We start from the raw sequence: 11,893 nt of genomic DNA, 5'->3' as shown, positions 1-11,893 counted from the left end.
GCACAAAGACCTCATTTCAGTTGTTCGACGTGGTAAAGAGGTAAAATCACCATGGCACCACACTATGCGATGCTCGATACAAGAGCTCTCGATGCCGCAAGCTCTCATCTCGCCAAGCGCGACCTAACCGTCACTCACACACAAGCGGTGACGCTAGGAGTGATGGCCGTGTATGTGGTCGTTATCGCGCTTTTATGGAACTTGCCCTATCTCCGATGGTCGCTGTGGCCTTTCAAGGTGAGAAGGACTTATATAGTCTGCCAATATCCATGTTACTGGTAGGCTGACCGTTGATAGATGCTGGTTATTGCTTTCCATGAGTTTGGTCATGCGATCACCGCGTGCTGCACCGGAGGCAAAGTCGAATCGATCTCCCTTGATCCCCATGAAGGAGGAGTTACACATATGCGGGGTGGAATTAGCGCCGTCACCCTCCCCGCAGGATATCTAGGATCGTCCATCATCGGTGCCCTTCTGATTTTCGCGGGGTTCGATATTGTTGCGAGCAAGGTTGCTAGTATTGTTCTGGGCGTCTGTTTCCTGCTTACGCTGTGGTGGGCCCGAAGAGACTGGCTGACCATCGTCACCATTCTCTTAGCGGTCGGGCTGCTGGTGGCGTGTTGGTTCATTGCCCATGGAGAAGCGCTGAAGTGGGTGGTGGTAAGTAACTAACCTGTACTGTGTGCCTCATCAACAGCCGGGTTACTAATGTGATCGCAGCTTTTCATCGGTGTCATGTCCGCTCTTTACAGCGTCTGGGATATTGTGAGCCTCCCGATACCCATATCATCAGCTCTTGCTAACCACACCTTGAATAGTGCGACGACCTCATTATTCGAAAGGTCAACACTTCAGATGCCAGCGTCTTTGCCAAACGCTATGGCGGCTCTTCGCGCTGCTGGGGTGTTATCTGGTCCATTATCTCCCTCTGTTTCATGGCCATCGGCATCATTGCTGGCATTGCAGCATTCCGGGAGTCCTTCAGCGAGCAAGAAGACTCCTCGAAGCATTTTATCCCCACTATCTAAGCAAGGATCCGACGATTCTTAGAAGCCGGTAGTATCACGAACATCTTTATCGACGAGAAGACGATTGAAGCCTGTAATCCCGAATTGGTGTTGTCTGGATTTTCGTTTCCTTATACCCCTGTGTTTCTGCTATGAATGAGTAACGGATTGAATGTTATATCCCTTTTCTCGAAGATGGTAGTCTTGGATTCATCATGCGTAGTAGTGAGACGCTCAAGAAACTTAGGGTTATTAAAGATCTAAAATCTATGGAACAGATTCATACGTACTGCCTAACTACATCTGGTTAGCTTGGTGGGGAGTTTCATTCAAGGTTGGAGAGCCAAACATCCCCATTTTCCAACTACTACTGCCTACAGTATACAAGTTTGCATTGATACTGCTCTCTCACTCCAATTTGCAGTCTGGTCAACAACCGCTACTATAACCCAGCATTCTTCAACACCCCAACAGAGCTATGTTAATTAATAAGGGACAGGCTATTCCTTCTGTAACAAATCGACTTTTCATTCGCATAATGGGAGCGATTTTGTCCAGGATAAGTGAAACTTATCACGCCTTAGCTGCTTTCTGGTCAGAACTCTCGCAGAATACTGCCGAGAGTAATGCCCTTTTACGACGTATCGCAACCCCCGAATTTCCAGTCCCAGATCCAACTGTTTCGTTCTGGCAGACTGATCCGAAATACCCAGAGCTAGTTAACGCAAGATCGGAGGAGCTTCCTCAGTCAGCAGATGTTGTGATTATTGGCTCAGGTATCTCGGGGGCAAGTGTAGCTTACACGATTCTCACGGAATGCCAAGCGTTGGGCATAGAGAAAAGGGTTGTGATCCTGGAGGCGCGCCAGGTGTGCAGCGGTGCAACAGGAAGAAACGGCGGTCATTTGAAATGTTCTCCCTATTTGACGTATTCAGATCTGAAGGTGCTGCTCGGCAAAGACAAAGCGAAAAGAGTGCTCCATTTCCAACTTAGACATCTTCCTACAATCTTAGAGTTGGTCAAAGATGAAGGTCTTGATGAAGCAGAGGCTAGGGAAGTGGAAACTGTGGATCTGTTTACCGAACAGACAATGTGGGAGAAAGCGCAGGAAATGGTCCAAGAACTACGACAAGATGCCCCGGAATACGCCGAGGACACGATGGTTTGGGACGCTAAGCAAGCACAGGAGGTAGGTGAGCTGTAACTAGCGAAATATTCTCCAGCTGACTGGGGTCCAGCAATTTGGCGCAAGCAGTCATTGCCTCGGAGCGATTTCGTATCGTGCCGGCGCCATGTGGCCTTACCGACTTATTACTTCGATTTACATGAAACTAAAGTCTAAATACCAATCGTCCTTCGTCATTGAAACGGGAGCCACGGTCCGGGAGATATACGTGGAGGATAACGACACTACACCTTACCTTTTGTACACGTCCCGTGGCCAGATACGCGCCACACACGTTGTCCACGCTACTGATGCGTATGCGCCGAACTTGATCCCTGGGCTGAAAGGTAAAATATTCCCTGTTCGTGGCCATATGTCTGCCCAAAAAGCCGACGGCCCCTCATCTCATCTAGACGGCTCTCGCTCCTGGAGTATTATTGGCAAGAAAGGGTATGAGTATATCACACAGCGACCCCGAGAATCCGCAGACCCTCATAGTCCTGGTGGAGAAATCATGCTGGGTGGCGGTTTATATAAATCAGATGGCAAAGGGATGGATGAAATTGGAATTTGGAAGGATAACTGTCTCGACCCTACTATCAGCGCTTATTTGAGTGGAATTTGGTCAACCGTTCTTCAAGGCGAACATGCCTGCGTACTACAACTATGGACAGGATGTATGGGGTTTACGCCCGATCTCGTTCCTTTTGTCGGGGAAGTCAGTCCAACCTTCACGAAGCGGCAGAGGGCCTCCAAGAAACGCAAAACAACGGCCTCCGAATCCGGTAGTACGCCGGCGAACGAATGGATCACAGCCGGTTTTAATGGCGATGGAATGGTGCTAGCGTGGCTTTCGGGGGCGGCTGTTGGACTGATGGTTTTAGGGCGTGAGGATGTCCACCTGGAGGCTCGAGCCGGCCGACCAGCAGGCAAAGTCACGGATTGGCTCCCAAAAGAACTGTACCTTTCCGAATCCAGAGTTCGTGACTTGAGCATCTTCAAACTTGCGCGATTTTTGTAAGGGTTTTACCTCGGCAGCATGACAAAAATGGTTCAGTATACGATGAAGACTTAGGGGCAGGAACACAGTATTGAGACAGCACATCACCCCATTCGAATTTTCAGAAGGACCTAGACTTACTCCGGAGTACTGGACTATTGCTGGGCGTTCCGATCTGAAATAAACTTACCTACAAATAGATTGGATTCTGGAGTTGCCACCAGTAAGCGACCCGAGAATCTCCACCCAAAGGCTAAAAGGCCCCATAACCCTAAGACGAACCACCACTAAGCATAACTCTAACCCTATGGTACAAGGCTTTTATCGCAGAGCGGACCTTTCCCCGTGTCGCATCCCGTTAGCCGTCCTCGCCATGCAAGACGATACCACATGCTCCCCCAATTTTTTCTTGATCATGCATCCATAACTTGCACCAACTGCTTCTTCGACGTGCATTGATGCGGGGAGCAGTGCGGATCTTTCACCGTGTTGAAAGCAGGAGCACGATCCAAAATCTGGGGTTAACAGGCACTATGCCTGTGTTATGTGGGTAGAGGACTTTATATACGGATCACTACCCCGTGGGGATGAACCAGATTCCCCAGCAAGGCCTTATCCACCTCTCTTTTATCTGTTATCATGGATACTGGATCAGTTCTTGAAAGCAAGCCCTCGGTGGAAAACCGGGAGGCGGTTGATGATGCGAGCTCCAACCACAACATCGAACGGCAGCAGGTTCTGTCCGTTGGGCTCAACGATGCTCTCACCAAGGAGCGCATGTCGCCCTGGTCATGGGCAATGGTCCGTTTGTATGGTCTTGTTGCTTTAACTACCCTAAGTAAGGGATTCTCTATGTACCTCTCTACTACGATTCTCCATTCAATTGCTGACCGTATAGACTGTTGTATGAACGGATTTGACGGTACCCTTATGTCCTCCATTAATGCTATGCCCACTTTCCATGAGCACTTCGGCACCCGCATGCAAGGTAGTGGCACTGGTATACTCTTTTCCATCTATGCCATAGGCAATCTGGCGGGCGCGGTGGTTGCTGCACCCGCCGCAGATACCTTTGGTCGGCGCTTTGGCATGTTCACCGGTTCACTGATCATCATTGTGGGAACAATACTGGAAGCCTCCGCCCCCAAGGTTGCCCAGTTCATCGGTGGCCGGTTCCTAATCGGAATGGGCATCAGTATATCGAACACGTCAGCGCCGATCTATCTGGTAGAGGTTGCTCTTCCCCAGTGGCGTGGAATCTTCGGAGGGTTATATAACGTCGTGGGATATTACATAGGGGCATTATGTACGACCTCATACTTCTTCCATACCACTCATCACTGACGATTCTTCCACAGCCTGCACGTGGATTGCTTATGGAACAGGGTTCATGAATACCAACTGGTCATGGAGGCTCCCGGTTGTCATTCAGGCTGCACCTTCGGTCATCGTTTTGGCGGTGGCCTTTTTCATGCCCGAGAGTCCTCGTTGGCTCTTTGCCAACAATAGACCCGAAGAAGCCCGACAGATGCTGATCAAATATCATGGTAATGGTAATCCGGAATCTGCGCTTGTTGCCCATGAATGTCGTGAAATTGAGGAAGGCATTCGCTTCGAGGTAGAGACGGGGGGCCGGCGATGGTGGGATTACAAAATCCTGTTCTCATCCCGGGACATGCTATATCGTCTCTGGCTTCTCTTCCTCGTTTGCGTTTTTTCGCAATTCATTGGTGGATCAGTCATTACGTGAGTCCTCCCGATCATGACTAGACAAGCAGTGCTAAATCAAGCAGATACTTCATGCCGGTCATGCTCGAGAACGCCGGAATCACTGGCTCGTCCCAGCAGCTGCTTCTTAATGCTCTTAACACAGTATTCTCCTTTATTGGTGGTCTCTGTGGCAGCTGCTTCGTCGACCGCTGGGGCCGCCGTACTCTGTTCCTTTACGGCACCTTTATCACGGGATTAATCTATATCCCCATCAACGTTATCTCCTCTTACGAATCGGAACGCCTCACTACCAGCATGGGCTATGGCTTCATTGCTTGTATTTTCCTCTACGGTATCGTCTTTTCGTTCAGCTGGACCCCACTGCAGTCACTCTATCCTGCAGAGATCCTCCCCAGCCGCGTCCGAGCCAAGGGAATGGCTTTCCAGAACGTGGTGTACGGTGGCTCCAACTTCATCAATATGTACGCTACGCCGACGGGGATGGACAACATTGGCTGGCGAATGTATATTATCTTCCGTGAGTATTCTCCTTTCCAATAAACTGCTGATCAGACTAGCTAACCCCGGACAGTGGTCTTGCACTTCCTTGAGTACATCTTCATGTTCTTTACTCTTCCGGAAACCAAGGGCCGCACTATCGAAGAGCTGGAAGAGCTTTTCCTCGAAAGGAATCCTGTCAAGGCATCTTTGAAAAAGAAGGAGGTGGTCGTCCGTGAGGGCATGGGCGTCAAAGAGGTTGACGTATAGGAGAGGCGATTAGGCGACCGAGCAAGTCTCTCCCTCTACCTGTTAGTCTCTATATCTGTTTAAGTTACCCCGATCCTGTTGTATACTCTCATGTGCTCCGTATGTAGTCGTTGAACTGGGCATTAGCATAATCTCACACTTCATCTCCGGTTGACATGCAAAGTAAAAAATAAAAATAACAATCGAAAAAGGGTATACGCAAACACGCAATTAAACTCCACCATAGCTGAGCCTCCTATTACGAAGTCACTGCAACCCCAAGGGGCTGAGGCAAGTGGCACGTCGATCTCCGGACCCTTCGATTTTCGTACCTTACCTTGAATACTCCTAAAGCACGGTGAGATCCACTTTTCCTTCCAGAACAGGAAGATGATTGCTCGACTGCCGAGTTAATTTATCGACGGAGTGTCTGGTCACCTCGTATTCTGCGGTGACTCGCCAATGGCAACTTAATAAACCCGCGCCGATCGACTCCATCCCCACCCGAGATATTGGCTATCCTCCGTATGGACACTTCTCGCGAGAAGTTTGATACTTGGTTGAATTCCTTTCCCACCATTTCACATGTCATGTTGCAATGGATTACTCAGTTTAATTTTTTGGAAAAAAAAAAAATTCCATGACCATGGGAACATGACAGAACGAGTCCACTGCTTCGCAGAGTCTATGTCGTATAATTAGTTCATGGTGGGAGGCAAATAATTTAACATTTGGGGGGTCCAATCTCAGAATCTCATGTAGATCCAACTATCCAGAAAGGGCAATTATCGTCCTGAATACGATCTCGCATGTCCATCTAGGAATGGTTTGTATGGATGCCAATCCTGAACACGACTGGTGAGCATAGCTCGTAATAAAAAAAAAGTTTGATTCCTTCTCTTTCATTTCATTTCATTTTTCCTCTCCTTCCCTACTTACTTCCATATTTCTATACACAGACTCTATCAATCATCAAATCAACCAAGAATCGCATCTCCAACAATTCCCAAAGAACAAAATAACCAAAATAACAAGAACAACAAAGAACATCAACCGAAGCCCACCCAAGGGACTCAACAAAAACAGAAGAAAAGAAAAGAACAAGGGAAAAAAAAAAAATGAAATCCCTCCCCCTCCTCACCACCCTCCTCCTAACCCTAACCACAACGCCAACAACACAAGCATGGACCTTCACCTGGCGCAACGCCTCCAACACCCCCTTCATGGAACGTAGCACATCGCCCGCCCCCTGCACCTCGATCGACCAAGCAGAAGGCAAACAATTCGTCTTCGAGCCCGATAACAGCCCTTACTCGTTCTACATCTGGTCCAACGACAACTGCTCCGGGTCCTACAGCGGGTTCACGCCGCCGTCGCGGTGGGCCAAGAAGGCCTCGACGGATTTGCGTTCGTATATGGTTAATTATGGGGGAAATGATGGGCCGTCCACGACCGCTGTTGCTTCTACTTCTTCTACTACTTCCACTTCTACCTCTACTTCTACTACCTCTACGTCTTCGACGGGGACTGCTACCGGGGGCAGTACCACTACTACCACTACTGCATCGACGAGTGCGACATCCTCACCCGGGAATTCATCTAGCTCATCATCCTCGGGGATATCCGGCGGAGCAGTAGCGGGGATAGTAATCGGCGTGGTAGCAGGTATAGCGGTAGTGGGCGGAGCGTTTTGGCTTGGACGACGACGACGCCGTGGTGGATCTGGGGCCAATCCTCCCGGCAATGCAGGGCAGGAATTCGGGTCGGCGTCGGGATTGGGCCCTGGAGCGGGATATGTGCAGCCGGGGACGCCGATTGGGGGGTCCGATGCGGGTGGTTATATGGGGGCAGAGGTGGCGAAGGGATCTCTGCCATACATGTATGAGAATCATCCGATGAGTCCGGTTCCTGCGTATCAGCCGCCTGTGGGACAGCAGTTTGCGGAATTGCCGGGGGAGAGTGTGCGGGTGGAGATGAGTGATACGTCCAGGGTGAATGAGTTGGAGGGCAGTTGGAAGCGGTGATTCAGGGTGGTTTTTCATGTTTGGTTGAGGGGATTGTTTTGTATCATATTTACTTGAGCTTTTTTTTTTTTTTTTTTTTTTTTTTTTTTTTTTTTTTTTTTTTTTTTTTTTTTTTTTTTTTTTTTTTTTTTTTTTTTTTTGGCATTTCTATAAATACCCCGGCATTGTTGGTATACTTTTTCTTAATCTATGTGAATATATACTTCTGGTGATTAAAGACATTGGTTAAAGGATGTACGGTAATCCTTATATTCATACTGGATGCTGTGACAAGGCCTTGAGAATAGACAATTGGAATTCCCATTCATAAGCTATCAAAGCGAACTAATGAGAATCACTAGGTATTCCTCACATGCACGAAGAGAATCATATGACTGAAATACTTCCTATACTGCATTATCATCCATGGAGCCTGTCCGATAGTAGAAAAAGAGAGGTCGAGAAGGTAAAAGATCGTGAGCGAGTCCAGGCTCCCCTATCACAACAGTATGATACAAACATCTTCCGACACATGGGGCCATATCGCAGCTCTGTACATGAGACCGCCATGCGCGCTTCGCTGAGTATCTGAGACTCCGGATCACGGTGAACATTGCGATGCCACGCGGTTTGATGTGCAATGCTGTCAAACAGATCGAAAGAAAAATGTGGCAAAGAGAAAGAAACTAAGAGGCCTGAAGGCCCAGAAGAGCCTATCACAGAGGAACGCCAAAACTCCCGTGCCAGCTGTGCTGTAGACCTGCAGAACCATAGTACTGACAACGTAAATAAAGTCCAAACTCGTACAAATAATATGACGCTAGTGATTATGTTCAGGGTATAGGGTATCGTGAGGCTTCTCGGGGTATCGACATGGGCGGCATCCGACCTCCTACCCCACCAGCAGCACCACCTCGCCGCATACCCGCTCGCAGATCAAAGTCCGGGTTATTCTCCAGCAAGACATTTTGTCTCTGCTGAGCCGGAAGTGGAGGCGGCTGCCAGCGCGGGTTGATAGGCCGCTCTGAGATTGACGTAAAATGGCTTATATCGCTAGTAGTGGGTGAGCTGGGTCCTTCAGCCAAATCTTCCGTCAGTTTCGGCTCACCAGAACTACCCGGCGTCAACACAGAAGGCAGCCGCGGGTTGCCCACGGCATGCTCATTACGATTAGCAAACCGAGGATCGGTATCTTCGAAGTAATCCGCCGACTCATCAGGTGCATGATGCGGGGTCCGAGTAGTCTCCGTCGGCTGGTACGCATGGACGGGTGAGGGTGAATGTCCGGGGCGACGCTCAGCCTGCTCCCAGGCAGCGCGGGGAGGAATATATGATCTACTCGGGGTTAGCTATGAACAAGAAAGAGTAGGGACCAAAAGCTTTTTTCAGGGTCTTACGCTGTCCGGCTATAAAGGCTCGAAGGGCTGACAGGTTCGGGCTGGCCGTCTGCCGACAGGGCATGTGGTTGCTGGTCTAGCAAAACCTCCTGGGGAACCGGCTCCGCCGAGCCCGTTCGCCTAGGCTGCGGCGTCATCTCAATCGCCTGGCCTATCGGGCTGCCATCTGGTGGCGACACGGCCATTCCAATTGGTCCAGGAGATGGCTGACGCATTGAGTCGGGCGGAACATCATAGTCGTACCTCTCCTCCTCTGGTGGCGGCATTGGCCGCGGTCCAGGATTGGGCCCGTAGCCGAATGGTGGTGGTCCTCGGTATCCTCCTCGCCCCCCTCGCATTGAGCCCATGGGGCTTCCTCTACCGCCGGGCGGGGGACCCCTGGGCCCACCATAAGGACCTCCACGGCCGTAGCCTCCGCGAGCCGGATAAGCACCCCGTCCACGCGGGACGAAACCCGGTGGGGGTGGTCCCCTCCGCGAGCCCATACTGCCATCCGAGTATTGGTTGCGCAGCCGAGGGTCACCCGGACCAGGTCGCATGCGAGGGCCGGGTCCGTAGGGACCAGATTGTGGAAGCGGGTTTCCGAATGCGTCCCGGGAGGGATTGTATGGCGGCCCGTTATCACGCATTTGAGTGGGATACGGATGGTCTGGTAACGGAAAATCATTGGGCGGTGTTCGCGAGTTCAGCGGGATGCGGTCATCATCACTCTCGTGCGTTGTCGTCCGGAATGTCGCAAACGTGGGGCCGGTGTCAGATCCAGGAGGTGATCCAGTCACGAAAGGCTCCTTTGCCTCTCCGTTGAGCGGCTTCGGATCATTCAGTCCTGCGACTGCCGCGGCGGCATTCTGGCGGTTGTAGAAGTTTTCACCACTCATCTCGGCGTTCTCAGCAATACGCTTCTTTCGCGCCTTGCGACTTACGAGGGTTCGGCGCATCGCACAAGTGACCACACCACAGCTGACGAGGAGGATGGTCGCGCCGAGTACAATCCAGCCACCCCATCCCAAATGAGGAACGAACAACAAGATATCCACGAGGAACGCAAGCAGGGAGACGAGGAGCGTCGGAAGGAGCAGGATCAATAAGACGAGTAGGTAGCGGGGCGAATGCGACGGACCATGGAAGTGAGCTGCGGCAGCCATACAAAGACAGATTAGGGTAAGAAAAGCTGCGACCGGATGAACAATTAGAATAGACGAAAGCGATCTTCGTGTGCTAGAAGGGAGGTTGAAGTCATCGCCAGTGTCCGAGAGGTCATCTGTCCATAGTTTAGCACTGGAAGGTTAAGTTGGATTGGCGAACCACCGGACGCACCATTAGTGTAGCCGAGATGAATATTGGTACATTGGCCCCCTTTACAATAGCCAAAAACCCCATAGTCGACAGTTTCAAACGTTGCCAACGGGATTCCTTTGACGATGGGGGTAGAGATAACGGATAAAAGCAAGAGAACAAATGCGATCAGGAGCAGGATCGTGAGGGGAGTTGCGGGTTTGAGAAGCATGGCGGAGGGGCGGAGTTGCCTAGCGATAGACAACCCGTCGAGGGAACTCGAGTTAAAAAATGAATGACGAAGACAATATCACGTTGAGTCAAGTAACAATAACTATAGCAACCACTGGGCAGTTGACAGCGACATACGCAGTCAATGGTAAAAATGAGAGTTCACAGCATTGGTTTAAACATTGCTGTAGGTCTCCTGAATTTTTGGGAGGGGGGTTGAGGGAGAGTGAGCGCTTGAGTCCCGTGAGAAAACTAGTCCAGTAGTACGATTTGTATGTATGGTAAACTAGAGGGGGGAACGGATCAAAAGCTGGTAAATGAATCAAACGTTGAAATTCAGAGAGGAAAGCTATATCGTGCGGACAATCTATTTAGGCTTGAGGGAAGAAAAAAAAAAAAAGAAAAGACAAGAAAGAATGCGACGGTAAAAGGCAGAGGGGAATCGGAGAGCAATGGTCGCGAGAGAAAGAATGGTGAACGAATGAATGAATGGAGTGGAGAGTTAAGAGAGAAGAGAGAATTAATTGATCAAGACAAAGCGGGTGGAAAGGCGACTCCATCTTTTGCCTCAGGTGTCTAACCCGCATGACGGCATTGCCACAAAAACTATAACTAGTAGTATTCTTCATACTTGACTCTGTCTCTTGAACGTTCATCGCACTTCTACTTCGCTTACCCTTCTATCGGTGAGCACATACCTTTTCTCACCTATTTGGCACATAACTCCTAAAAGTATTTCATTTTTCAATTGTTGTGAAGACCAGCCTACTCCGTACTCGAGTCAGACTCCTCGTGGTGGCTGTGTGTCTCCGTCCCCTTAGCTTCCCGTCAATGCAACGGTTCCCACCCAAATGCCCTTTTGATTCGCCCGACCAGCAATCACTCTCTCTCGGATCCTTTCACATTCACAAGAGACTTTGCTAATAGTAGTTAAATCACATTTCACGCTGATGGTAGGTTTCAAATATTAGAGTGTTTTTTCCACTGGTCATGGTTTATAGCATATACATACGCATGCACAAATACTAAACTTTGAGAAGGCAGACCCTCAACATGTTTGATTGTGTCTGGTCTGATTGAAGTTCTGTCCAAATGAAACAAATAAGTGTTGCAAGACACGCGCTAAGGCTATCGGTCCCGCAGAAGCGTTTTACGCATCGTTCCAAACTGTCGCTTTTGAGTTTATCGCTGTTGTGATCAGGGGCGGACCACCATTTTTAGCGCATCCTTACGCCCCAAGGTCGGGAAATTTATTAAAGGACACTTTCCCTACCCACTTCACTGAACCTATGTCGACCGTTCAAGGTAATTTGGGCACGATCTGGCTCCCGACCATGGTGGACCACACGGGATGAAAG

At 49.8% G+C, this 11,893-nt stretch overlaps 5 protein-coding genes across 5 annotated transcripts; 4 read left to right on the top strand and 1 right to left on the bottom strand.

The window, feature by feature from the left end:
* Positions 1 to 51: 51 nt before the first annotated feature.
* On the top strand, positions 52 to 1,028 carry BDV38DRAFT_280968 (M50 family metallopeptidase; the record flags this gene model as incomplete). Its single annotated transcript, XM_032059433.1, has 4 exons — positions 52 to 237; positions 298 to 660; positions 721 to 765; positions 819 to 1,028. 4 exons carry the CDS (start codon positions 52 to 54, stop codon positions 1,026 to 1,028), a joined length of 804 nt encoding a protein of 267 aa, XP_031915680.1.
* A 517-nt stretch (positions 1,029 to 1,545) lies between these two features.
* BDV38DRAFT_280967 (NAD(P)/FAD-dependent oxidoreductase) lies at positions 1,546 to 3,193 on the top strand (the record flags this gene model as incomplete). Its single annotated transcript, XM_032059432.1, has 2 exons — positions 1,546 to 2,196; positions 2,246 to 3,193. 2 exons carry the CDS (start codon positions 1,546 to 1,548, stop codon positions 3,191 to 3,193), a joined length of 1,599 nt encoding a protein of 532 aa, XP_031915679.1.
* Positions 3,194 to 3,502: 309 nt separating this feature from the next.
* On the top strand, positions 3,503 to 5,717 carry BDV38DRAFT_45319 (general substrate transporter). Its single transcript, XM_032063383.1, has 5 exons — positions 3,503 to 4,010; positions 4,071 to 4,478; positions 4,531 to 4,918; positions 4,966 to 5,420; positions 5,475 to 5,717. Exons 1-5 carry the CDS (start codon positions 3,812 to 3,814, stop codon positions 5,648 to 5,650), a joined length of 1,626 nt encoding a protein of 541 aa, XP_031915678.1. The 5' UTR covers positions 3,503 to 3,811; the 3' UTR covers positions 5,651 to 5,717.
* Positions 5,718 to 6,747: 1,030 nt separating this feature from the next.
* On the top strand, positions 6,748 to 7,683 carry BDV38DRAFT_241834 (uncharacterized protein; the record flags this gene model as incomplete). The annotated part of the gene is made up of 1 exon (XM_032054059.1): positions 6,748 to 7,683. The coding sequence occupies one exon, from the start codon at positions 6,748 to 6,750 to the stop codon at positions 7,651 to 7,653; it is 906 nt and encodes a 301-aa protein (XP_031915677.1). The 3' UTR covers positions 7,654 to 7,683.
* Positions 7,684 to 7,812: 129 nt separating this feature from the next.
* BDV38DRAFT_241832 (putative pH signal transduction protein PalI) lies at positions 7,813 to 10,929 on the bottom strand. Its single transcript, XM_032054058.1, has 3 exons — positions 10,347 to 10,929; positions 9,030 to 10,290; positions 7,813 to 8,967 (listed from the first exon to the last, which is right to left on the bottom strand). Exons 1-3 carry the CDS (start codon positions 10,534 to 10,536, stop codon positions 8,466 to 8,468), a joined length of 1,953 nt encoding a protein of 650 aa, XP_031915676.1. The 5' UTR covers positions 10,537 to 10,929; the 3' UTR covers positions 7,813 to 8,465.
* Positions 10,930 to 11,893: the final 964 nt, after the last annotated feature.

The sequence above is a fragment of the Aspergillus pseudotamarii genome (assembly GCF_009193445.1).
Source record: "Aspergillus pseudotamarii strain CBS 117625 unplaced genomic scaffold BDV38scaffold_15, whole genome shotgun sequence".
Classification (NCBI taxonomy): Eukaryota; Fungi; Ascomycota; class Eurotiomycetes; order Eurotiales; family Aspergillaceae; genus Aspergillus; species Aspergillus pseudotamarii.
This window is presented reverse-complemented; position numbering and strand designations above follow the sequence as displayed.

Coding starts and splice junctions, on each gene's coding strand:
- BDV38DRAFT_45319 (XM_032063383.1), top strand. CDS start 3,812: ATGGATACTGGATCAGTTCTTGAAAGCAAGCCCTCGGTGGAAAACCGG. Junction 4,011..4,070: donor TGTTGCTTTAACTACCCTAA/GTAAGGGATTCT, acceptor CTGACCGTATAG/ACTGTTGTATGAACGGATTT. Junction 4,479..4,530: donor ATATTACATAGGGGCATTAT/GTACGACCTCAT, acceptor ATTCTTCCACAG/CCTGCACGTGGATTGCTTAT.
- BDV38DRAFT_241832 (XM_032054058.1), bottom strand. CDS start 10,536: ATGCTTCTCAAACCCGCAACTCCCCTCACGATCCTGCTCCTGATCGCA. Junction 10,291..10,346: donor TCATCTCGGCTACACTAATG/GTGCGTCCGGTG, acceptor AACTATGGACAG/ATGACCTCTCGGACACTGGC. Junction 8,968..9,029: donor AGCCTTTATAGCCGGACAGC/GTAAGACCCTGA, acceptor AACCCCGAGTAG/ATCATATATTCCTCCCCGCG.